The 26,006-nt window shown below is 51.7% G+C and overlaps 1 protein-coding gene across 8 annotated transcripts in view; it reads left to right on the top strand.

The window, feature by feature from the left end:
- Positions 1 to 26,006, top strand: part of FHOD3 (formin homology 2 domain containing 3) — a 475,205-nt gene that overhangs the window by 435,931 nt on the left and 13,268 nt on the right. For all 8 annotated transcript variants that reach the window (XM_075533135.1, XM_075533134.1, XM_075533133.1 and 5 more), the window contains 5 exons: positions 671 to 790; positions 1,429 to 1,590; positions 7,791 to 7,981; positions 9,768 to 9,960; positions 16,237 to 16,411. In XM_075533135.1, coding sequence (XP_075389250.1) covers positions 671 to 790; positions 1,429 to 1,590; positions 7,791 to 7,981; positions 9,768 to 9,960; positions 16,237 to 16,411 — 841 coding nt within the window. The remainder of the gene's footprint in view (positions 1 to 670; positions 791 to 1,428; positions 1,591 to 7,790; positions 7,982 to 9,767; positions 9,961 to 16,236; positions 16,412 to 26,006) is intronic.

Below are 26,006 nucleotides of genomic sequence, written 5' to 3'. Positions count from 1 at the left end.
CCAGGCTGAAGCTCGGCTGGAAAGAACAACTCGGAACCTTGTGACTTTGGGGTCTCGGCCAGGGGAGACCCACCATAAGGACATGGGAGGCTACAGGGAAGGAAGGGGTGATGAGACCGTGAAGCTACAGAGCAGACTGGGCGTCGGAGAGAATGGCATTGAGGAAGACAGTGGCCTCCCGCTGTAAGAGACAGCCAGTCACCGGGTGCCTAGAGGGGAGGTTATGGGCCAAGGGCAAAGAGGAAGATAGCGGTCGCAATGCTGAAAGAGCAAGTGAAGAAAGAGTCCTGTACATCAGCCCCGGTCAGGATAGAGACTGGGGTGCGCATGACCGAAAGGTCTTGTCTGGGTTGAAAGACCAACAGGAATGAGGGACGACAGAGCGCTGGTAACACCCGCACAGTCTCCTGTTAGCAACAGCTTTCCCCCCTCCACCCCACCCCCCGGCCGAGACTCCTGGCTTCCAATGGAGAGCCATGGATGATGATGTCAACTCTCCGGGCCACCTTCCAGCACCTTTCCACACCTGAGAGCACTCGCCCATCCCAAGGGATGGAAGGCCCTGTGCTCAGAACTTCCTTCCTTGACGCCTTGGGCTAACATTTAAAAGAGCAAAGTAAAAAAAACACTGTCTTCATTTTCATCGTCTTTGTGTTTTAATAACTGAAAGGAAGTGGCGGAACCTCTTTTGGACCTGAAGGAAGGAATAGGCCAGCTGGAGAACAATCAGACCTTGGGCTTCATCCTGTCCACTCTGTTAGCCATTGGGAACTTTCTAAATGGAACCAATGTAAGTCTTTCACATTCCTTAGCCTCTTGACTCCGGGGCCCTCCTTGGGTGATAGAGGGCATGCCTCTGGTGCACCAACGCACAAGGGAGCAGGCAACCTTGGCATCATCCTGCCCGAATATTGAGGGCTACTTATTTGAACTTCATCTTGATGCACAGTAGTAAAATTCCAAAAATAAGCATACTGTTTCTTACACAGCTTGCCTACTCTCAAATTTGACAGTAAGGATAATATTTTATGTGCTTTGTTGGGATTCCACACCCCCCAGTCTTATTGCTAAAATGTATGTGTGATCCACATTCTGATAATTAAATGAAACCTGTCAATTGGCTCAAGTGACCTGGGTAGAAAGTAGGGAGACAATGGGACCCAGGGAGAAGGAAGTGCAGATACCCAGAGCATCCTGACTTAGAGTCTCAGGTGGTCCTTTTGAGTGAGAACTGCCCCTGCTTGTTTGGTTTGGGCCCCAGGAAGTGGCTGGGTAAAAAGGGTCATAGGTCCACCCACTTGTGGTCAGCTAAGGAGGAGGGGCTCTGTGCCTGAGCTTCTGTCTCAGAAAACCAAAATGTTGTGTGATTTTCTAAGAGCCTGCGTGAGATGTGTGCTCCCTGTCTTCTATTGTATGTTTACGCCACAGGCCAAAGCGTTTGAGTTAAGCTACCTCGAGAAGGTCCCAGAAGTCAAAGACACAGTGCACAAGCAATCGCTTCTCCACCACGTCTGCACCATGGTGGTGGAAAACTTCCCAGACAGCTCTGATCTGTACTCGGAGATCGGGGCCATCACCAGGTCAGCCAAGGTATGTCTTCCTGGAACCCGAACGGTCATCTCTGAGCAGCCCCTGCCCTGTGAAGTCCAGCGCCGACTGCTGCCTGCCTTCCCTGCTCCAGCAAGCTTGTGAACATAAGCTGTTACGTGCCGTGTCTAATGAACTTGTAAGGTATCTTTTCCCCCTCTCTGCTTCTCCATCTGATTCTTCCCTACTGAGGTATGTGAGGCAAGCCCACCATCCCAGTCGTGACTCTCCTGGCCACGAGTGGGCAGTGTTGCTCCCCAGGCTGGATTCTCCCCACGATTACACGCCACACTTTGCTCTCACTCACAGTCCTGGAATCAGTTCCGACTCAGAGTGACCCTAGAGGACAGAGGAGGACTGCCTCCGTGGGTTTCTGGGATTATAACCTTTAAAAAAAATTTTTTTAATTTGTGGGTGCTCTTACAAGTCTTCTAACAATCCATGCCTCAATGGTATCAAGCACACTTGTACATATGTTGCCATCATCATTTTCAAAGCATTTTCTTTCTGCTTGAGCCCTTGGTATCAGCTCCTTTTTTCCCCCTCCTTCCCCCACCTTCCCACTCACATGACCCCTTGAAAATTATGTATTATTGTTATTATTTTCTTATCTTACACCGTTCGCCGTCTCCCTTCATCCACGTTTCAGTTATTCGTCCCCCTTGTGGGGTGAGAGGAGTTATACGTCGATCATCGCCATTGGTTCCCCCTTTCTTCCCCTACCTTCCCCCTGCCCTCATGACGTTCACTACTTCTGGGGCTGGCTTTAGGGAGTCAAAAATGCGAGGTTGCATTTTGCTCCTCCCAAGGCTTCTGTCACCTGTGGAGCCCGGAAGTGGAGCAGTCACCGGGTTCTGTGCACCCACAGAGGGGTGCGGATCCGGTGCCAATGGAACAGTGTTTTACGGGGCTGGAGAGTGTATCGGAAGCATTGGCCTGTCGGCTGCAGGCATGTAGGTTTAGTGCATAGATAATTTCTGCTCGGTCTTGGGGTGTATTAGAAAACAGGCCATCACAGTCGTGAGAGCCCCTGTGGCCTGAGCTGCAGGAGGCTCGCTGAGGCTGAACAACCCCCAGAGGAATGCAAGCATACTGGAGACGTGAAGGTCCTGGGGGACTGGGAAAGACAGCTGGGAGAGCGTGTGTGGGGCACAGGAGCCAGGCCAACGTGGAGGGAACGCCAGGGGAACTGCAGAGCAGGAGTTAACGGCAGAGCGTCCGTTAGTCCTGGGGGTGCGTGGTAGGCAGAGGAGGGGAAGCATGGAGAGACAGGAGCTTCACTAAGTGTCCTACACAAAGCCCGCCTTCCCATGGCCTTCTTCGAGAGAGAGAGCTGGTTTGGGGGACCTGCTGGCCGGAAGCCTCCTTCCCCTGCCTCCAAAGCCATGGGCCTGGCAGCTGTCAGGAGCACCCACAGAGTGTCCTGCTTGTGGCCTGACCATGAGGCAGGAAGAAGCATGGGCAGCCAGCCTAGAGGCCAGAATTCTAATGAAGGGCGCCCGAGACGCACAGCCCTCTGCATTCCTCGTGGGTTTCTCGTCGGCTGCTACCAGCCCGTTCCTCAGGAGAAAAATGAAGCTTTCTGCTCATGCAAAGATTGACAGCCTTGGAACCCCCCCCCCTCCAGGGTAGTTCTATTCCATTCTGTGGGCTGTGCTGAGTGGAATCCGCTTCATGGCAGAGAGTTGGGTTGGTTCCGTAAGGCTATCTTAGGAGGCCTGGTGGTGCAGTGATGGGGCAGTTGAGCAGTTTAAACCCACCAGCCACTGCCTGGCAGAGAGCTGTGGCAGTCTGCTTCCACAGAGATAACAGCTTCCGGGACCCTGTGGGCAGTTCTGCTCACTCCGCTGGTGCTGCAGGGAAGGGGGAGGGGCTTGCCCAGGGGCAGGGGGTCATTCTGGGGTCTTTCACAGATATGGCTTTAGTCTCCTAGCCAAGGCGGAAAGTCTCTCTGAGTCTCTCCAGCAAAGGGGGTGGGGGGTAGGGGGAAATGTCCTCCGCTTGCTGCCCTGCCACACCCCATGAGCTCCTGCCTCCTCAGAAGACAGTTTTATTAGGAACAAGTCCTGTGGAGACAAATTCTCTTCATCTTGCCTCTTGTTTCCCAAACCTCTTAGAACAGATTTGCTCCCTCTCTGCCTATGATCCTTTGATTTCTCCAAACGCCTTCCCTTTAGAGGTGGGGCCTGCTTGTTATAGAAGCTGCCCCTGCCCTGAGGCCTCCCAGCAGGCCACCCCTCAGCCCCCTCCCTCCCATCAGGTCTTCTCTAGAGGTGTACTGGATGTTGACTTGTTAATTAGTAGCTAAATAACTGTCTCAAGGTGGGCCTGCTATTGTTGTTGATGATGGTCATTGAGTTGGCTCCAACTGATGGCCACCAAATGCACCAAAGGCCACCAGGGTCCTGCTCCACACACCCAAGTTACAGATAGTCTCTACCCAGTGAACTCAGGCGATCCCTAACAAGGACTTCTACCCAGATGACTACTGGGACGGACGCCAGAGGGCATTGACCACCTCTGCTCTGCCTTTACTCCCAAAGCTTTTCAGGGGACTGGGAGCTTTTTTCACGTAGACAGGTCCAAGTGTGTAGATGGTCCAGGTGTGTAGACAGGTCCAAGTGTGTAGATGGTCCAGGTGTGTAGACATGTCCAAGTGTGTTGATGGTCCAGGTGTGTAGGCAGGTCCAGGTGTGTAGACAGGTCCAGGTGTGTAGACAGGTCCAGGTGTGTAGACAGGTCCAGGTGTGTAGGCAGGTCCAGGTGTGTAGACAGGTCCAGGTGTGTAGGCAGGTCCAGGTGTGTTGACAGGTCCAGGTATGTTGACAGGTCCAGGTGTGTAGGCAGGTCCAGGTGTGTTGACAGGTCCAGGTGTGTAGGCAGGTCCAGGCTTCACTTTGGAAGAAGACCCCAGCCCCAGGCTTTCTTCATCCCATCCGCTGCATTGTCATCCTGGGGTTTCCTCTGCTGCTCCCAGGAGACACTAGCTCTGGCATCCTGCAGGGAGACACCCCAGCCTTGGGCAGGGTGCTGACCAGTTCATCCAGATCTCAAAGAGCAACAGTGACCAGTGCTCACTGACACTGATCCCAAGACTCCAGGCAATGGAAGCAGACTCCTCTCCTTACACTTTACCTATTTGAATCTGTTATTTACTGCTATGTAACAACAAATCTCCCCCGGAGCTGGTGCCCTAAGACAGTCGTGAACATTGATTGCTCCAGCCACAGGTTCTCGCCAGGTTCCAGTCCAGATGTTGGTTGAGCCTCAGTCATGTGAAGGCTGCCGACTGAGGCTGGAGGATCTGTCGTCAAAGGGGGCTTTCTCACCCATGAAGCACCTCCTCGCAGGGGCTTCTCCCAGGGCTCCTGGGGCAAGTGGGTGGCCTCCCCCAGAAGGAGTGATTGTGTGCGGATGTCGCCAAGTGGAAGCTCTGCCTATTTTATGATCTAGCCTTCACTTTCCATTCCTCCCGGAGATGAGAGCCGCTTAAACAGACCGCTTTCCCAGAGAGCGCTCTGCTGTGTGTCTTCCCCGCCACACCCCTCAAGGTCCCTGAGTTGACTGATAGGACTTGGCTTTCCATTGTGGTCTTGGGAGCCCTGGTGGTGTGGGGTTTATAAGCTGGGCTGCTAACTGCAAGGTCAGTACTTTGAAGCTACCACTGCTCCACTGGAGAGAGACGGGGCTCTCTGCTCCCATCAAGAGTTACAGACTTGGAAGCCCACAGGGCAGGTCTGCCCTGTCCGACAGCCAGGCGCTCTATAATCGGCATCAGCTCGATGCTGGTGAGTTTGGGTTTGGAACAATCCAAATTCACCCAAACAGCTGATGTGGTTTCCCACACACAGAGCTGTCTGCAGGCAAGGCCAGTTCTCCCTGCGTGGAATCTTCTAGGGAAAAACTTATAATTAGATTCTGATGCCAGAGAGACCTGGTTTCAAGTCCCGGCTCCCCGACTCACTAGGTCTGTGGCTTTTCTGTGAGTGGGAAGTGAAGTTCGTGATGGCTCTGGAGGCTGTGAAGTTATGGAGATGCCTCATCAGGGATGTCTCGGGGTGAGCATGGTGCATCGGCCTGGCTGGGTGACCAGCTAATGGACGGACGCTGCTAGGCCTCTGGTTGCATCATTTAGTTCAACCCTCCAGCCACGTCCTAATGATCCACATCTCGGTGAGAGGCTCCCCACCTGGCTTCCATTGGCCATGTGCTGTGTCCCTCCACAGTGACCATGTGAGGGCTCACAGCGGGCTTGCTCCCGGCCAGAAACCCTCTCCCTATCGTGGCTACACTTACCACACCGCTGCCCGGGCACCACCACTTACAGGCACAAAGTCGCTCAGGTGTGTCTGGGAAAGGGCATTGGCAGTGCCAAAGAACAGACTGCAGAGAACAGTTCTGTGACAACGAGAATCTGCTCTGCCTCCCGTGTCTCAAAGGCCGCCTCGCCATTGTAGAAGCCAGTTGTCCATGCCACTGTGTCCGGGGGTTCTTCCCACCCGGCGCTGGCAGGATTCAGTCCTTCTTTTTGGTCTTTGCAGTTCCTTTACCCTAAACGTGAAGACCAAACCTGCTCCATTGTATTGTAGGACCCTAAATTCTCGGGGCTGCTGGCAAAATCTTGTGAATCCCGGGGCTGTACCTTCTCAAGACATCTCTGGACACTCGTGTCTTGGCCCATGCTCAGCAGCAGGTCACAGATCCTGACACAGACTGTGCACTTGGTCCTCCCTGCTACCCTGCTGGAGGTGGGAGGTCACCCCAGCAAGTCCCCTCAAGGACTCTGGCCCCTGGGCCCTGCTGTCTTACCTGCCTTCAAGAGGCTTTGGGGCAGCCACGGTCTCCACCCCTTCCTGCCTTCTGACTTAGGTTTGGCCAGTCCGTACCCCTTTCCCACCATCTGTCCCTCCACGGGCACCTCCGTCCCTCCTGTCAGCTCACCTGCCTGCCTGAGTATTTCCCTCTCCCTCCCCGCCTCCCCTTCTCCTCTCTCTTTCCCACTCTGCAGCTCCCTCCAGGAGACAGGCTTTCAGCAGGATTTGTTCACTTGGGACCCACATAGCCTTTAGTCTAGAAGGTCTCTTATATCGCAAAAGCCTTGTCCCTGGCCACCTTCAGCTGTTGGTGGTCCTTGCAAACATGGCTTGCCATACTGGCAAAACCACACACGCACATATGCGCACCCAATCAAGCACATGTACATATGCACAAACACCCCCATAGACATGCAAACACACCAATGATAGCCACCTGCTGATACACACCCCACCCACAGAGACACACATATAACCTGTGTGCACACAGAGACACATACATGCACATGTGTACACAGAGACAGGCTCCTGCATACACTCAAACGTGCACAGATATACAAACAGACATCCCCACAAAGGTGTGCACATACACACCTATATGTAGACATGCACACATACCAAGACACACCTGCCGACTGAGACAAGTCCAGGTGTGCACACCCGGGTAAGCTCACACACATACACACGCACATGCCGGGGCACACACAGGCCTGGTGGGTTCTGTCCATCCTTTGGTGCCTGGCGAAGCTCTATCTGTACATCTGCACAGTGAGCTGCTCCTGAGGGCAGGATGTGGGTGTCACATGCCATCTACCTCTGGGTGCTGCGGCGCTGGCAGGAGCACACCAGCCGCTCTCGGGATGTGGCTCGGACGAGTGAATGAGTGAGTGGGCGAATCATTTGTTGCACAGAATGAAAGAGCTCATCCCCAGAAACTGGCTGCCCGGCGGCTGACCCGGCCCGGCACAGCCCTGTGTGAGTGAGCGCGGCCGTCCCAGCGCCATGTGAAATACCATCTTTGAAGAGCATGCATGCTCCGAAATGTTTTATGGGACTTCGCCCGAGTGCGGGCTGTGCTCGGGCTCCTTGATCGTCACGTTTTAGTTTGCAGTTCGCCAAGATGTTCCTACAAGTGCTTTCCCTGAGCTGGCCCCAAAGGTGGATCCTGCCTTGGCTCTCGTGGGCGAACAGTTTTGCCCCTCTGTAATTTGCTGTCAAGATAATGGCCGCTACACATGTCAGTGATCGTTAGCCGGCCAGTGCGCTCGGCTTCCAAGATGTGCATTTGGTGTGGACCCCAGCTGCTCCTGGAGGCGCCCCAGTGTCCCCGTTCAGGTTGGCGTCCGGTGGTTTCAGTGCGTGGGCAGCATTCCTCCCTCTGATTTTCAGGTTGACTTTGATCAGCTTCAGGATAATCTGTGTCAGATGGAGCGGAGATGCAAAGCCTCCTGGGATCACCTCAAGGCCATTGCAAAGCACGAAATGAAGCCCGTGCTCAAACAGCGGATGTCAGAGTTCCTGAAAGACTGTGCCGAGCGAATTATCATCCTGAAAATTGTCCACAGACGAATCATTAACAGGTAGGAGGATGGAGGATGTGTACGGGAGACGTCAGTACAATGGCTTGTTGAAAGTGTTCTGTGACGTAGAGCTGACTGCAAGCTACAGGAGGCTAGCAAATGCCTGTTGGTACAGGTGTTGGATGGATGCACATTACTCAATGGCTTTGAGTTGAGTCCATTTACTTCTCTCTCGCTCTCTCTCACACACGCCCACACACATGCACACACACACACACACACAGCACAACACCATGAAATCTTGAGACTGGAATGTGAGAGAACATTTGATCAGACAACCCCTCATGATCAGGGCATTTCCTCCAGGGTGCCAGCACCCACTCTGCCAGTGCCCCATCATAGGACAGCAGCTGGACCTTCCCCTTGGCCTTTGGGGGTCTCAGTGCTGGGTCCTGGCCCTTGCTGATAAGAGACCAGATGTGAAGGGCATGCAGAGCCGGGGACCTCTTGGAGCAGGTGCCACTGCTGGCAGACCAGGAGGGCAAGACCCCCTGTCACTGCCCTCACAGACTTCTCCCCAGGATGCACAGCCCCTCCCATGGCTACGCCCCAGCCCTGGTGCTGTAAAGACATCAGTCATCCTTCCGGTCTGCATTTTGGCTCATTCTGTTTCTCTCCCTTCCCTCCTTTCTCCCCCTTCCTCCATTTCTCTCCTCACCATTGCTCCTTCCCCAATTCCCTCTCCCCATTTCTTCTCTCCGCACCTCCTCTGCCTTCCTATCTCCCCTCCCACCCTCTCCCCTCCTTCCTTCTTTTCTCCCATCTCTCTCCTTGCCGCTGTCAAGAGCCTGGTCATCGCCTCTGACACCCGAGCCCTCTCCAGCTCCGCTGTTGGGTGATCCCCCTTCCTGGCTCTTGCTTTGGGCCTGGAGGGGGAGCTGTTTTTAACAACATTGGCCCCAACCAGCATTAGAGCAACAAAACACAACAGAATCTTCCCTCCAGGTTGACACCTTCACTTTAATGGATTTGGCGGTTCAGCTGCCAGTGTTCCTACCTAGCCCAGCACCTAGCCCTCACTGCTGCCCTCTGCGTGAGAGCTATTGCAGGGGGGAGGGGTCCCTGCTGATCCTGGAGTCAAAGTCCACTCTGCCCTCAGCGTCTTTGAGAAGGGCAGGCAGGGGCAGTGGGCCTGGCCCTTCATGCTGTGTTCGGTGCCCTCAGACACCACCTTGAGAAACGAGAGCCACCACTGTCGAAATACGCGCGGCTTTCCGCCCTCAAGTCACTGATGGGTCACAGAAAGCTCTCGTGTTCGGCCACAGGGAGCGTCTGGCCCGAAACATAAAGTGTTACACCACCTTGGCTCTGGTCTCCCCAGTAAGCTGGCCGTCCTTAAAAGATGAGTTCCTGTCTGATCCAGGTCCCTGACCGAGAGGACAGGAGTGGCCAACAGACGTGTAGTGACATCGATAGAGGGAGGCACGGTGGTGCTGGCCCAGGACACATAAACCCGATGATCCCTGGGTTCCCATTGAGTCGGTGGCAGGAGTCCACTTTATGTGAAACTGGGTGACGTGACGTGGTGGCCATCTTGTCATCTGGAAGTGCTGGAAGAAGGCACTGGTGACACACTGCCGTCCCAGTCATCACAAAGACAGTACCTGATTGGGCAGGGTTTGGTCCTGTTGGGTACGGGGTCACCATTAGCCGGGGCCACTCTGGGGACACCGTCCCCAGCAGCAGCATCTTGTGGAAATGGGTGGTGAGCCAAGCGGCCCCATGCGTCTGCCCCCTGGCCCTTGGGGACGGAAACGCCTCACCCTTCCTGGTCTGGTCATTGCAGGTTCCACTCCTTTTTGCTCTTCATGGGCCACCCGCCGTACGCCATTCGGGAGGTGAACATCAACAAGTTCTGCAGGACCATCAGTGAGTTCGCGCTGGAGTACCGCACCACCCGGGAGCGGGTTTTGCAGCAGAAGCAGAAACGGGCCAATCACAGAGAGAGGAACAAGACCCGCGGGAAGATGATCACGGATGTAAGTGCCACCCGCCCGCCTGCTTTTCTCTTTAGAAAGTGCCCTTTAAGCTCCTGGGCCCTGTGCGTGGAAATCTGCATTCAGACCAAGGAGGACCTCAGGCATTTCACACACTAGAGCTGATGTAGGGGTTGATGGGGGATGTTCACCACCAGTGCGGGGCTGGGTGCAGGCATCGGACTGGAGAGAGTTGAGCCGCCGGTCCTACAGACTCATGAGTCACAGACCGAGGAGCAGGAAGAGACCACGAGGGCCGTGACTCTGCAGGCGTTTCCTGGCAGCACCTGGGTGACTGTGCGAATTTCCTGGGCTCACCTCACCTCACCCCACCCCACCCCCAATCCACTGCTGGGGGGGGGGGGCGCTGAGACTGCCCTGGATAGTTGCGGGGCACTCAGACTGGAGCTGCTCAGGAAGGGGGGATGCCAGAGACAAAGATACAACTTGTAAGTCCTTTCTTCCCCCTGGGCTTTCTCAGAATGGGAACATCCATCACTTGTAAGCCCCCCCAGCCCCGGGCCTCCTGATGGTTCAAGCTAAAGGGAGACATTTTCTGGGGCTCACCCTCACTGCTGATCTAGTCTCACTGGAAGAGACTGGCGGCGAGTAAAGGCACCCCCCCTTTGATGCTCCCGCAGGTCACTGTGAGAACTTGCTAAAGGACTCCCCCTACCCCGTCCCTTTCATTGCTTCGCTTATGTCCATGAGTTTGATTTATTTGTTCCTGGATTCGAGAAGCCCACTGGGACAAAGGGATGCGGCTCTCTGGTCAGGCAGGTGTCTGGGGCGGGATGACTTCGGTGCAGATGACCCCGTTCCAGCTATGTGCTATGCGATGCTGTGTCCTCAGAGGGTTTAGAGGGCACCTGGCGACGGCGCCTGCAGGGCTTGTATTCCCAAGGGCTCCCAGCTGCAGCCAGAGACCAGGATGCGTTCACTTTACAGCTATGCTTCCATTTTAAGGGCGCTCTGAGGAGAACCAGAAACTATTCTCCTTACCATCAACTTCCACCGTCCCCTGTTGCTGTGGGATGTGCTAGGACCGGGGTGGGGGGAGGGGTCCAGACTCTCCTGTATGAGGGGCCCTTTCCGCCTCCCTCCGGCAGTCCTGAATGCAGCATCACCAGCCCCCTCCAGGACAGCAACTAGGAAGCAAATTGAACCCACCCACTTAGGCCGACTGTGGCCCACATTTCATTTCAAAGGGGTATTTTTAAACATTTTAAAACGGGGTTGTTTATTTTTCTGGAAATGAAACACGTTGGGGGGTGAAAAAATTACAAGCCCAATATGCTTATAGTTATGAAAACACACCAACCTCCGCTGCCAAATTCTTGAGATGTTTCAAGATCCCACTAATTTCTTAATTGTGTCCTTCCCTAAAAACATCCAGGTCTCCTAGTTACAAATTTTTCTAGGTTTGGGTCAGTATTTCTGAATGTCGACTCAAAATTGTTTAAATGCCCATTAAAATCTGGACCTTATAGGGGTTCCTCTTGCTCAGTGTAGCACCTGTTTTTATTTAGCAAGGTGGCATCATTCACGTAGAAAGCCTGCCACCCTCTGGAGCCTTTGGGAATTGCCACTCACAGCAACGTGTACAGACTGCAATTGAGGGGGATGTATGGGCAATAAAGGACAGGACTGCACCCCAAGGATTTCCACAGAAAATAACACACACACCAGGAAGTAAAAGTTAGAATTACAGAGCCCCTGAATATAAGGACTAGAAGAGACTTTAGGGAGAACTGTGTATAGAACTTTTTGTTTTGTTCTTTTGTTTGAGATGTTTGATTTATGGACCGCATCTGCAAGGTGTGTCTGTACCTAAAGGTGTAGCACAGCAGAAAAAGGCAAGGAATATTCCAGTTAGTTACAACAATGAAAATATTTTTGGAAACATAGTGTCAGTACTTCAGGTAACAACAAGCTTATTAAAAACCCATCTTTAAAAACTGCTGAGCTTGGCTGTAGGTTGTAGAATAAGATATAGTGCATGGATACAGGTAAATTGCTTTTCATGATACTCACTCAATACCAGCGCCCGTGTCAGCACCTGGATGTATCAACCCTGCTGGATTTTGTTTCCCCCAACAGTTTTATTGGCAGATAACTCACTTACCAAACAATTCCATCGTTCAATCGCGTCATCACCAGTCGGTTAAGGAGAATTTTCTTTTTCTTTGACAGTTTGTTCCCTGCCATATTTTTAATGCCATGTGCCGGACAAGAGAGAGGGCAGCAGACAGAGAGAGCTGAAACAGTAAGCAGAGAGAGGCGTTCAGAACGATACAATGACCCAGGGCCGCCCAGCCTGTCCAGTCCACTTTAACTCTCTGCTACCGTCCCTGCCCGTTCCCCGGGCTCCACACCTGGACGGAGGCAGCCAGCTTTGAGACCTTCCTCCTGCCGAGCAGCTGGTGGATTAGAAGCGCTGGTCTTGGGGTTAGCAGTCCGATCATCTCCCGGGATTTCTAAGACCCTTTATGTCCTAAAACAGTGAGATCTGAAGACCATGCACATCGACATTTGGCCCCACAGGATCACCCCATCCCTCTCAACCCTGGCAGGCCCCTGGTTGCCCTTCTCTTTTCTCCCTCAGGCTGAGTTTCTCTGTTTTGTTACTTTTTAAAGAAGAAATGCTCTCCTCTTGTTTATTATTTCTTCCTAAAGACCACAAGCTCAGACTCTCATAGCACTGGACTGAGGGTGAGATGCAGGCAACTCAGGGGGAGGACATGGCTATGGGCACAGGCGCCTGGCTCGTGGGTCGGTGGGCAATGGCTTCCTCCTGCTCTGCTCCCGCTGCTCCTGCCAGTGCCCACTCCTCAGGCATACTTCCACAGCAAGACAACCAGAAGTGGGCTCGCATGGGGCTTTAATGTGGCATTCGCACAACGTCCTGATCACATAATAACCCATCTCAGAATAGATCAGGGACACGAAGTGACACATGCCTCTTAGTCCCTATGCTTGTTGCCCAAACCACTCCAGACCAATCAACGATGGTGACAAGGTGGGGCGAGAGCGGCAGGGATTCCTGCATGAGACCCCCCTGAACTCCAGCTCCCCTCTTCCATGAAAAGGAAGAATCGCTTCGGGGGCGACTGAGAGGGCTGTGTGGCTCTTGAGTGTGTGCTCATTGCTGGGAAGTGCCGTTCACCCTGGATAAAGAATTAAACTCCAAGATTTAAAAGGTAGTAGGGCAAAACTGCCATCTCTTGTCACAATGCCATTCGGGTTAGGCACCAAGGACCACGAGGAACCGAAGCACTTTGTCATTGCCACTTAGCCAATACTCAAAACGGAGAAAAAAATCCTTGTACCTGATTTGCTTATCTGGCTTATGACCTGGGCACAAACACTGACCTTGAAGGAATGTTTAATTCAGAGTTACTTAAAGAAGTTTGTCTAGTGTCCAGAGAACCAAAGCATCTCACCTAGAAGGAGCTGAATGGCGGTCGTGTTTTATTTCTTCAGGTTTCCAGATTAAAGCTCCTCGTTTACTTGTCATTAGAGAGAGGAGATGCATGTCTGTCCGTCTTGTCTCCCATCTGTGTGTCACTTCTGTATGTTGTAGCGAGCCCTTGAGATGTGCACTCCCGTTGGCCTGCGCTGCTCAGCGGCATTCTTTTCTGTTGCTTGCATTGATGACTGCCCGGGGAGTTTGCTTTTCAGACTGTGTCCACCCAAAAACAAACAAACAAACAAACAAACAACAAACCGACTAAGTCACCATCTCCAAGTTAGCAGCCACGAGAAAGGGTCCAAGTTTTGCTATATAATTTGAATGCCCTTGTATTTTTGAGGTCTATGTGAGAGCCCATCCCTGATCTGAGAACTGGTGTCTCCTTGCCAACAAGCAGGTGCTCCCATCAAAATCAACCTGAAATAGGAGATACTTTAGGGGGGAGCAGGTTTATTGAGGGAGGAAGGAATTGAAAGTACATGGTATCTGTCAGATGCCCAGCATGGGGGAAGGTGTGTGTGAGATCCTTGGAAAGGAACACAGAATATGGGACCTGTCCTAACTCGTCTGTGTCTGGAAGGGTTAACTATTGCCCAGACCAGGTAGCCTGGCCGGGGAGGAACCCAGGCCCTGAGAAGGCAGAACCACAGCTGCTGGGTAGGGGCAGGGGAATAGGGGTGGTCCCGCTGCCTGAGACCCTCAGGCCCAGGGATGGGAGTGGGCTCTACAGGACACAGCCAGCCACATGGCGGGGCACAGGGCTGGGAGAGGGGGTGTCTATGGTGGTCAGGGAACCAGGTAAGCTGATCAGCAACACCTCCTGAAGGACTCGGGGAGATAACGGCCCCAGTCTTCCGTCAGGACTGGTCTGGAGCTCGTGGGGGACCTCCCACATCAGGAGGGTACACGGGGCCAGTGGCTTGGGATTTGACATGGCGCTGGGCTTGTCTTCTCTCTGCTGACGCCTGTGCCTTCTAAGCGTCCCTTCTGTCTTTTCTGTCCTGTCCCCTCGTCAGACTGATGAAGAGGATGAAGTTGAGGTATGACTGCGTCCAAACATGACGAATGCCGCATTTGACCCTCTCATGAGTCCCATTGCGTCCACGCTAACATCAGCAGTGTGACGTGTCCACCATCCAGAGCCTTGACCACCCCGCCCCCATGCATGTGTTTTCCTGTTGGTTTTTGTGTGATCACTAACCAGCTCACGATGTTCCCATCATGCCGTGTCTGCCAGGGACTGAAGGGACTTTCTCAGAGTATCTCAGCGTAGCCCAGAGTCTCGGCCAATCAATAGCCCCATCGAGAGTGGCAGGTGTAGCAGGGGTGGCTCTGTACTGTGTGGACATTCTTTGTGGGCAAAGAACTTCCTCCCCAGCTCCCTGCCGCCACCTTAGGGCAACTCACCTATCAGACTCTCGGTGACAGTAGTCAAAGGACAAGCCCAGAACCTCAAAGGGGAGTGGGCCAGGGCTACAGGCCAGGGCCGAGAAGCTGCCCCCAGCCTGTGGGCGGCCTCTACCCTATGCCCCTGTCCTCCACTGGCTCCGGTGGGTGTGTGGCAGGGTGTGGACAGCTGCTGCCCCTCCCGAATGTGCAGGTGCGCATTCCCCGACCAAGCAGAGGTCAGCTGGGGCAGCCCAGATGCTACACGTCTCAGACGTGTCCTGGGCATAGTCGGCTGTTTGGGCTGAGAAGCTGGTGGAAAAGAGGACCCTTTTGTTGGCCCTATTAACCTCACTGACCATTCCTTGCCCTGGCATCGTGTCCACAGGGCCGTGGTCCAGCATGCCCCTTTCAGAACCTCTGTGCCTGCCGCTTTCGTGGTTCAGCTAGTGAAAGAGAATACTGCCGCCGTGTGTTACATTGCTCATGAAAACAATAGGTCTTTAACATGTTCAGAAGTAGCGGGGACTGCCAAACTCACTTTCAGCATGAATTTCTGTGCCTTGTTCTGACCTGACCTGGGGGCCCTGACACTAACTCCCCCGCCCCGCCCCCACCCCGCCCCCACCCCGCCTCCCCAGGCCCCTGGCCAGTCATCTCAGAGAGACTCCACTTCCTGCTCTTTAAAGTGAGATGGAACTAGACCTGGGGCAATCCCTCCCAGCTCTTGGCATCATAGGATCAGGGGGTTGAACCCCACTTTCACAGTCCTACCATCACCAGCCATATTGCTGCTTCCTGGCACAAAATAAGACTCCTCAATACAATTGATTGTACTAAAACAAACAAACAAGCAAGCAAAGGCTCTCAAACTCACTGCCCAGGTCAATGCTGACAGGTAGCGACCCTGTAAGACAGAGTAGTGCCACCCCCTGTAGGTTTCTGAGGCTCTAAGTCTTTATGGAAGTAGAAAGCCTCATCTTTCTCCCAAGGAGCACCAGGGGGACTTGAACTGCTGGCCTTGTGGTTAACAGCCCTACATATGTGCCCCACAATGCCGCCAGGGCTCCTGACTGTCAGTTGTCGGCACATGTTAATCCTGGTGACCAAGCCTCCTCATCTGGGGGCTCTTCAGAGTTGTCTGTGATTCCTAGCAGACCCCACCCCCTACACCCTACTCCCACCCCCCACCCAGAGGTCCTCTCAGTGAGTGAGAGACCAGGGACAGGGGAAGGACTGGGGTCAGCCTTCTGGAGTCAGAGATTTTCCTTCCAACAGAGCACCTCCTCCAGGCCCCCAGGCTGTGTCCTCAGTTGTGTCCCAAAGAAAAATGTGTGCAGAAGACACCCAACCAAGACAGACAGACTAGAGAGGTGGGACGGGATTCTGCCGCACATCCTAACGCCTGCTTGGTTTTGCAGTCTGGCAAGTTCTTGGGCAGTTCTCCGGCACCTTCGAGCCAACCGCAGGGTCTGGGCTATGCTGAGGACGCGGCCGAGCACGAGAACATGAAGGCGGTGCTGAAGACCTCGTCCCCCGCCACAGAGGACGCCCACTCCGTGCTGGGCATCCGCACCCGGAGCCGCGCAAACCGAGGTAACTGCCGGCCGGGGAGGGGGGTGGCTTCTCCACTCGTCCGCTGTGGGAGCCTCGTCTCCATCACAGGGGACACGCTGCTGTGCCCAGAAAGGGCTTTGAAGGACCATCCGCTCCCCTGGACTGTCCTTCCGTGCTGACTGCCTTACACACCTGCTGCCACCGACACCTTCCTGGCCCAAATCCCCCAGAGCGGCATCCCCAATCCAAGCGACACGGTTTGGAATGGCCCAGAGGAAGTCATCATTCATTCATACAGCAGAGGTCAACAAACGAATGGCGAACAGGCCGTGTTTGGCCGCTGCCTCTTTGGGGACGTAGCCAAGTTTCTGCGTGCCTATTACTGCACGGCCCTGAGTTGTGGCAGACTCTGTGACTCTCAAAACCTAAAACACTGGCCAACTAACCCTTAGCCCCAGCCCCTACCCCCAAAAAAGCTTGTCCCCACCTTGCTTTGAATGCAGTCAAGCATCTCTCCTTTCTGTCGGTTGTGTATCCTCCAGGGCAGAGGGAAAAGCAAACTTTAAGGGGCTGGCGACTGGCTGGCGTTTCTCGCGCTGTCTCTCCTATGGCGTGGAAGGGGTCTTTTGCTTTATGTGGGGATTAACATTCACCTTCTGAGAATGTGTGCTCTCGGTTCCCAGGTCTCCCTGCTGTGCACGGTGAGCGTATTAACCCTTGTCTCCCAGTCTGCAGAATGGGAGAAAGCCTGGGCCATCCATCCGTGCAGTCACCTGAGACCCTCTGCAACCTGGTCCTGTACTGTGTCCCAGGTGGCTTACACTTGTCCCACAATGTTGGCACCGCCCCGTGTGTCCCCGAGTCCCCCTTGCTGCTGCCCTCTGAGCTTAGCCCTTCTCTGCATGTCCCCTGCCCACTCACCTCTAGGGACAACCTCCTCCACACAGCCCCCAGTTTGCCAGACCCAAGCTCTTTCCCTGTGCTGCACCCCGGAGACCTCAGGGTAGGCGCCTGCCCACAAAACGCTTTATCAACAAGCATAAAACTCCTGGAGGACAGGCTTCCTCTTCTTGGACACACAGCTCGGCAAAGCCATCCTTGTTGTTTGCCTAACCAGGAGCCTGGGGAGGGTGAATGGGGGCTCAGGTAATAATTGAGCTGGGCCCAGGCCTGGGCATGCCAGATAACCTGAGGGTGGGCCACCTGACACAGGACCCACCAGGCATCTGCGTAGGCTTCTCTGGGCATTCAGAGACAAAGGCAGCAGAAAGCCAACTGGACTCTGGAGGGCAGCTTTGTCAGCCTGTGTGGACTAACAAACCAGGGAGACCTTTATAGCAAAGAGTATTGTATCTTAAGAAAACATCCCAGCCCAGTCCAGATCAAGTCCATAAGTCCAGTATTAGCCGATATGTCCAATAACAGTCTGTAAAATCCTCTTCCAACTCACACAGCACATGCAGTGATGCCGAATGCTGGAAGGCCACAGGCCAGTGGGTGGAAGGAAAGTCTTGGGGTTCTAGTGGCAGCATCTCAGCGCTGGCGTGGGTCTCCAGGTCGCTGGCTCCATCAGCTTAGCACCTGTGGCTTGTCCACAGGAATGCCTTGCAGGGAGATGAAGCAGAGAGTGTAGGTCAGTCCTCCAGTGAGCTATTCTTACATCTGCCTCCAAATGAGGTCATCAAGCTAGACTCCACCCCTCTAACCTATTTAACAAGCCGACAGGAAATTATGTGGCCACCACAGCAGCCATCGGGGTTGGGGGGGTCCTGAGAAACCCCCTCACTGACTTCTCTTGGAACATCTCTGCTGGCAGCTGTCTTAAATACCTATAAACAAGGGTAGTGGCTTCACTTCAACAAAAAGTCCAAGATCATGGCAGCTCCCAGTTTTCCCCAGAGGAGGGTAGGTCGCCGTTACACAGTGCATAGAATCTCTTGGAGCTTCTTGTTAAGCCAAAAGGGGCCAACAGCTGATCTAGGAGGGCGTCTTGAGGGCGTGCTGGGCTTTGATCTAGATGCATCAGGTGGTACTCTCAAGCAGGGCTGTACTTCGGCTTTGAAAAGGAACCCTGTGAGATGGTTTGTGTGTGGTCCTATGGCACTTCCTCTGTCTTCGGCTTGGGCTTTGGTCTTCTTGGGTTAGCAGGGCTTCCGCTTTGAGATACAGCTAAGAGTATGCCCAAAGGAGGACAGCTTCTCTCTCCCTCCACCCCCCTCCCACTAGTACACTCCCTGAGAGACCCGTGGCAAAGCAGAGAAGGCCTGTTCCCCGATGCTTCCGTTGCTCCACTACACTGTGAGCCCTGGCATACATTATCCAGGTAGCAAAGGAACAAAGAATAAGCTCTGTGGGATTCATCCTTTCTAAATGCTCCGCCTTCTAGGAAGCTTTGAATATTGAATTAAGTGGGGTGGGGAATGAAATTTGTCATTAGGCTTTGGCTATAAGAGGACCTGATGCAAAGGGCTTAAGTTGAGAGCAAATGCTTCAAAAATGATGAGGGTAAAGAATGTACAGATGTGCTTTACACAGTTGATGTATGTATGGATTGTGATAAGAGTTGTACAAGTCCCTAATAAGATTTTTGAAAAAAAAGAAAACACCATGACTTCAGTAAAAAAACAAACAAAACAAAAACAAACCTCAAAGAGAAGGCAGCCTTTCGGTGGCCAGTAGCAGATGGGCACGACCGGAAGCACTGAGCACTTGACGTGACGTGACACATTCACCTCAACTGTGTGGCTCCCAGAAAGACTTGCTGTGCTGACTGCAGACGGCACCCACTTCTCAGCAAAGCCAAGAAACTGAAGAGCCTGTGCCAACAAGAGAGCACTCCAGCGGAGAGGGCAGGCTAGGGGAGGTGAGAAAGGGAGAGGCAGACGCATTGTTAGCTGTCGTGAGTTGCCCTTGCGTAGTGACCCTGGGTATCAGAGAAGGAACTCCTGCCCAGTCCTGTAGTCTCCTCACAGGCCCTGCTGTGCTTGACCCCACTGTCGCAGCCCCTGCACCACCCCATGTCATTGAGGGTCGCTTCTCTCTCAGAATCCCTGCTTTACCAAGCGTGATGTCCTTTGCCAAGAACGGAACCCTCCTGAGAAATTGCCCGAGGCACGGGAGACAGAGTCGTGCTACCAGTGCTGCTAAGGAGCTCCGTGGGGCACGTCTGCAAGCACAGAGCTGTTCATGCTTCCAGCGGTTTGCTCAATAGGCTCCACCGGCACCATGGTTCAAATGCTTCGCTTCTGCCCTCCTGCCCCCTTGACCACCGCCCCGTGTATGTGAAGGAGGCGGCCAAGAACACCATGGCTGGGGTCCAGGGCACCTCAATCCTCAAAGCAACATCTTTGGAATGTACCAAGTACGCATCGAGGAAAATTGTAAGTTGTCGAGAATGAAGTGGAAGGTGAAGGTAGATAGCCTAGGAATGAGTGAGCTGAAGCCGACTGAGAGCGTCCGTGTTGAATCAAGTCCATATGGTCTGCTAGGCCGTGAGTGACCATTGAAGAGGAAGGGCCTGACATTGTCAAAGAGAGCATTTCAAGATCTGTCCTGAAGTGCAATTCTGGGGGTGATAGGACAATATCCATATGCCTGTGAGAAAGACCAGCTAAAATGATTAGTAATCGAAGCACCATAAACAAGTGGTGCTAATTTTAAAAACACAGACGGCATCTGTTCCAGACTGGCAAGGACGAAGGGAAAATGTTACTAGAGTTGTACAGTATGGATTTCTCTTTGCTGAGTGATTGAGACTGCACGGTCACACCCCTCTGAAGGACACTTCTGCTTCCAGGTGGCCTCTGATGGAGGGTGGCAACCGTCACTCCCTGCTGTGAAAAATGGAAGGCAGAGTGGAGGGAATGAAATGCAAAAGCCTTCTCTGAAAAGACATCACATAACTGGGAAAGGAAAGAGAAGTAGACAATGTGAGGGTGCCGTCCGACCTCCTCCAGCTTCACCCAGGGGAAGGAAGATCAAATTCTGCATGACCATTGCCCAAGGTCAATTTCAAGGAGGCTGAGGTCAGACATTTTTCACCCCGCCTCCCCAGAACCCTTCTACCAGCTCCACCCCAGCTGCCACGCCTACAGCTCTGTTTTTAAACTGCGTTCAATAATTCGTTGCAATGATCATACAGATTCACAGGCAATACTTGTGATTGTGGGTCTTAATAAAACGTTCACAGGTTACAAATTCTCAGGATGCAGTTATTCAAATAGGACAGCCTCTTCTAAGTCAGGCCCACAGGCAGGCCTCTCTGATCTTTGACTTGCTCATGGTGTCTTAGAACGTTCACTTAGGGCTACCAATAATGCCCAAAGGGCGCACTACTCCACCAAAGGCACTCAGCTCTACGGGTCAACAAACCTAATAATTACCATATATACTTGAGTACAAGCCAACCCGAATATCAGCCAAGCCACCTAATTTTACCACAAAAACTGCATTAAAAAATGTGCTGAAAAGCTCAGCTTATACAGGATAAGGTAATTAGTTTATTGTGCCAACCTGACCAATAAACACATGTGGGGTTAATTGAAGGGCAGAGGGATAAATGGCTCAGTGAGCTTCGTCTTTCGAGTTCTTGGGTCATTAGCTTTGGGATGGTCAGACCAGTGTGCAGCTGCCTTAGGCAGTTCCCTGCTTCAGTTGGCACGGCTCACTTCCTGCAAGGCATCCCCGAGGAGAAGCCTCATGGACCTGCCCCGATGCAGCCCTGGGTGCTGGAGCACCTGTGTGGAGACCCCTACCCCTGCCAGCACTGAGATGCTTACACATTCACTGACTCAGCTTTCCTCCTGCAGTTGGCATCATAGTGTCTGTTTTGTGAGATGAAGGAGAACTTTGTGGATTGGTGTCAGACATCTGGGTTAATGTTGGACTTGTGGGTTTGGATAGCACTAGGTTGGGATGTTTTCTTGATGCACACTTAACCTTTATATAAAACTCTCTTATACATAAGATTCTGTGGATTTGTTTCTCTAAAGTACACAGAATATATATATATTCTCTAGGTATATATATATATAGTACCTAGAGACATCCTAGTCTTACAAGTCAGCTTCCTGCCCAAAGCATTCTTTTCACTTGTTCTGCAAGCTGGGAAGCCCACCATTCTTACACTCTGGTTCTTGGTTCTGCTGCTGCTGCTACTGCTGCTCCTCTGGTATTGCAGCTGTCTCCTGGATCAAAGAAGTGTAGGGTGCAGGAATATCAGGGTCCAAAGGAGGCTCTACTCCGGACTCTTCTCTCTTGCTAGTCGTAAAATGCCCCCTTCTTCCTCCTGAGATGGCTCATTTTATACCCAGCAGGATGGTACTCACTCATGGTTAACTGTGTGCAACCAGCATCATCTCTTCCCACCTTTTCTTGCCTGGATACAGTGGAGTGGGGGTTGGGGGGCGGGGGGCGGGGAGAGGTCCTTTGGTGAGAGTAACAATGACAATGACTAGAAGAGCCATTCATTACCCTGAAATGACCTAGAATTCCAGAGAGAGACAGACAGACAGACACCTTTCTACGTGAGCTGAGACCACAAGCACCTGCTGCTGTAGGAGCACTCGCCAAACCTGGGCCCAGGCCAAGTCTCAGACTTTTGTGCATCCAGCAATTCTAATGAGAAAGAGAAATCCGCAGAACAGACCCCCAGGCAGGCTGGCATAAGAGTTTGGAATCTAAAGTTGCCCAAACTGCAAACAGCTTTCCCAGAAGATATATGCTAAGTATCACGGCAACTGAAGGGGTCCCTCGGCCAAAAAGGCAGAGAGATCTGCAGTGCCAAAACGGCAGGCCAGAAGGAGCGCCTGTAACAAGATCTCACTAAACTCAGGGGCTCCTTGATTCTTACAAAGACGGCCCTCTGGTCCAAACCAAGCCCAGCACCTCGCTTTCTCTGCCTTCCACTGGGAATGGTGAAGACGCTGCGGGGAAAGGCACTGAATTCATTCTCAACCCTCTTGTGCACACAAAGTCCTCCAGAATCACAAGCCAAGAAAGGATGGAGAGAATGTGGCTGGTAACCAAGAAGCCCTGGGGGATTTACAGGTTTGAACTTGCCATGGAGAACTCAGAGTCGCCATTAAAATGAAGTTAAAGGAAAACAGGGACAAAATGAATAAAAAGGTGGCTCATTCCCGGGCAGAATTGGAACGGACTGTGTTTGATACAACTAACAAGTGCCTTCTATGTTTGTTGGCCAGTCACACCCTCCCCTCCAGGAGGTATTTTTGTAAGTTTTGCTATGACAACTCTTTTTCTTTCTTTCTTTAAACATGTTGTGAAGGGGGGGGGGGAAGCCCACCTTTACAAAAATATCTCTCTGGGGATGGGAGTGGTTGGCAAACAAACTTAGAAGGATCATGTTGGGAAAATCTTGCTACACAGTTACAAAAAATGTTATTAAACAAAACCCAAGCAGGAAGCTATTGTTTCTTGATACTATCCTACTCGTGGGTTTATACAATTCTGAAGGCAGTATTTCCATCCCTTTAAGCCTTGACGAATACTGCACTCCTGGGCGTCAGCCACGTCGAAGTGACAGGCTTGGCACCCCACGGGAAGCGAAGGGCTTTCCTTTACATGTCTTTGCATTTGGAGAGCGCAAAGAACTCTGAAGGGACAGTAGGCTGTGCTATAGGGTGGGTAGGGTGTGTAGGATGGGTGGGTGTGGTTTTCCTGATGAAATTCTAATAGGACAGGGTTCGCTATATTCGAAGAATGAGCAGGTACATTGTTGTGATGGAAAAACATTCCTCTGTATAACTTTCCTGGCTTTTTTCTCATCAGTACAGCTTTCCATTTTCATCAGACTTCTTCTTAGTAAGCCCCCACAATCATCCAGTAGATAAAGAAACATCTCTCAAAGTGACCCCACTGGAGCCCCCCAAAGTAGCCACCATACCTGCTGAGCTGACCTCTTTGCTTTGACTGTCACTGGCCCGAAAGATGGTCCCCTTTGAATGCTACTGTTTTTAAATTGTCAATTTGGATGAATATGTATATCAAATCATTCCACAGTTCAAATCAGGTCCAGAAGAATTGTCCATTTGCTACCACAATCTGTTTCCAAACAGCCTTTTTCTATATGGACCCCTTGATGTATCACCCATTCTCCCCACCACCACCTCTGTGCCCCCCCCAAAAAAAACCCTATTCTGCTTGCTGACTCTCTATTTTGAGTTTTTGATTTTGAAGGCATCCCAACAAGACTAAGACAAGTATATTACTGAACAGGTAACACTTTGTCAGTAGATTCCCCCCTACAGTGTATGCTGAATCTGATCTGATTTCCAAAATCTTCTGTATTTTTGGTTTGTGTTGTTTGGTTTGGTTTAGTTTGTTCACATTGGGGTGTATCTCAGAAGTGTCATGTCATTGGAGGTCACGCTCTGAAAGTTCTATGCTTTTCCATTTTTCTGTATATGAAACTCAGGATTGATGAGCCTACAGAGACAGCAAGTAGAAGGCTTCGGGGGGAGGGGTGCAGTGATGGAGAGGTTAGTGAAGGGGAGACGGTGTCAAGGAGCCCATGTAGAAAAAGAATGTTTGGAAACTGATGGTGGTAGCAATTGTACAATTCTGCTGAACGGGATTGAACCATGGAATGATATGATATACATATACATACATATATATATAATAAATAAAACATCCTATGGTAGGGTGGGGCAAGAATGATGATGGTTCACTTTTCGGCAGAAACTACAGAATCCAGGGGAAAAATTAGAATTTTTATTTAAATGCTGAAGGAAAGAGCTCTTGACTGTAAGTCTATGCCCAGGGAATGAGCATTCTGAAATAAAAGTGCTTTTATATTAAAACAATGTGGTGCCTATTTTGACATAGTTTCTTTTCTTTTAGAATATTTCTTGGGGCTAGAGTTCTAGAAAGGAAAATAAATTACAGCCTTATAGTTTAAACCATGATTTCCATAATTTAAAAAATAAAGGTATACAAGACTTGTGGTCTAGAACACTCAATCATTTCCACCGTAGCTCAGTGCATACCATGGCCCTGCTAACACGTAGGAGGCCGTGAGGAGCGAAGGGGGCATTCAGGTCGTGAAAGGTTTGTGCCTCTGCGGTGACATGCAGGTGCAGTGGGTCCTCGAGGAGAGACCTGCTGGACTCGGAAGGATGCATGTGAATGGTAACCACAAAGTTGGCATTGACATCAAGGAAAGGGGATAAAACCGTCAAGCAAGGAATGAGGCCGTGAGATAATAGTCTTCGCAACATGGAGTGCGACATTCCTGCAGCATCCCTGACAGACCCCTTAGAGTGGAATTGGACCCATAGGGATGTGTGGGATGTGCACGGTGACTGACTGTCAGTAGAAAGGTCAGATGAGGCCTTCATTGCCCGCCCAGTGCTCTGAAAGGGTGACTGTGAGCAAATGCCCTTGATTGAACCGTGTGTGTGCGTGTGTGTCTGTGTGTTGGAAGGGTTGTCTGGCATTTCAAAAGGAGACATAGAATTCTCAATCAATAGGTAAAAAGAGAAACAGGAAATTGCTGGGCAAAACACACTCTCACTATTGATTGCTCGGCATTGAGGAGGGCCTTTTCAATCAGAAAGCTGCAGGGGAGGAGGCCCCTTGCTTCCAATGAGAACACGCAGACCATCCTGAGAGTGCAAAGCAAACTCCACAGCAGTTTCGAAGACCCGTTCCCAGGCCCGACCTGTATTCTGCAGGGTTTTATCAAGTGCAAGTTCATCAAGTGTGCTTGAGCTTAAGCAGAAAAAATACACCACGTGTTCAGTTCGCATTACTTCAGTGCTGTAGATAGGCTCCTGCTTTTAAAAAGCATAAACTGTATCTCCATCAACAACAACAAGCCTTCTCATTGGAGGGTCGCTGTGCAGTGTCCACGGTCCTCAAAGGCACGGGGGTCATGTAGCAGCTGCTACAGCTTCTGGGAAGTGTGAACTGCTGTGCATTAATCCCTTACTGGACGTTTGACGAGCAGAAGTTATGGCTGCCTTCCGGTGACATGACATCTGGGCAGGAAAAGCCCAACCACAAACACACACGTCTCTGAAAGTCCAAGACCAATAACCTGTGACCTGTGCCCGGCTTTCTCATTAACACCACATGCTTTCTGTTAACTCATTACCTAGCAATTAATTGCAAACAACAAAGGTGGTTTTTTTAAATAGCACATGGGAACTCAAACATTTTAAATAATGTACTTATTAACTCCCCTCCCTGCTGTGAATTGGTGTTTGTGTGTGGTGGGGAGGAGGGGGAGGAGCTAGCTCTTTCTTTCCAGTGAAAATTTATACAACTTTTAAGATTTTTTGATTAAACTTTTATTGGGGGCCCTTACAGCTCTTATAACACTCCATACATCAATTGTATCAAGCATATGTGTACATACGTTGCCATCTTTATTTTCTAAATATTTGCTTTCTATGTGTCGCTGGGTACCTGGGGTCCACAGGTGTAAACTCTGAGAACCCTCCCAGACCTTTGGAGTTGTGCACAGATGCTAAAAGGAAGTAAAGGTAAAGGAGGCTCATAATTCTGCATATTTGTTCCATACGTCCTCTTATGGAAATGTACGTTCCTTCTGATAGAATAGATGTGATCAAGAAGTTGATGTGTCACAGGGGCACAGAACTCCAGACAT

The sequence above is a fragment of the Tenrec ecaudatus genome, chromosome 15 (assembly GCF_050624435.1).
Source record: "Tenrec ecaudatus isolate mTenEca1 chromosome 15, mTenEca1.hap1, whole genome shotgun sequence".
In the NCBI taxonomy this organism is placed as follows: domain Eukaryota; kingdom Metazoa; phylum Chordata; class Mammalia; order Afrosoricida; family Tenrecidae; genus Tenrec; species Tenrec ecaudatus.
The sequence above is the reverse complement of the archived record's forward strand: the minus strand, read 5'-3'. Positions and strand labels throughout refer to the sequence as shown.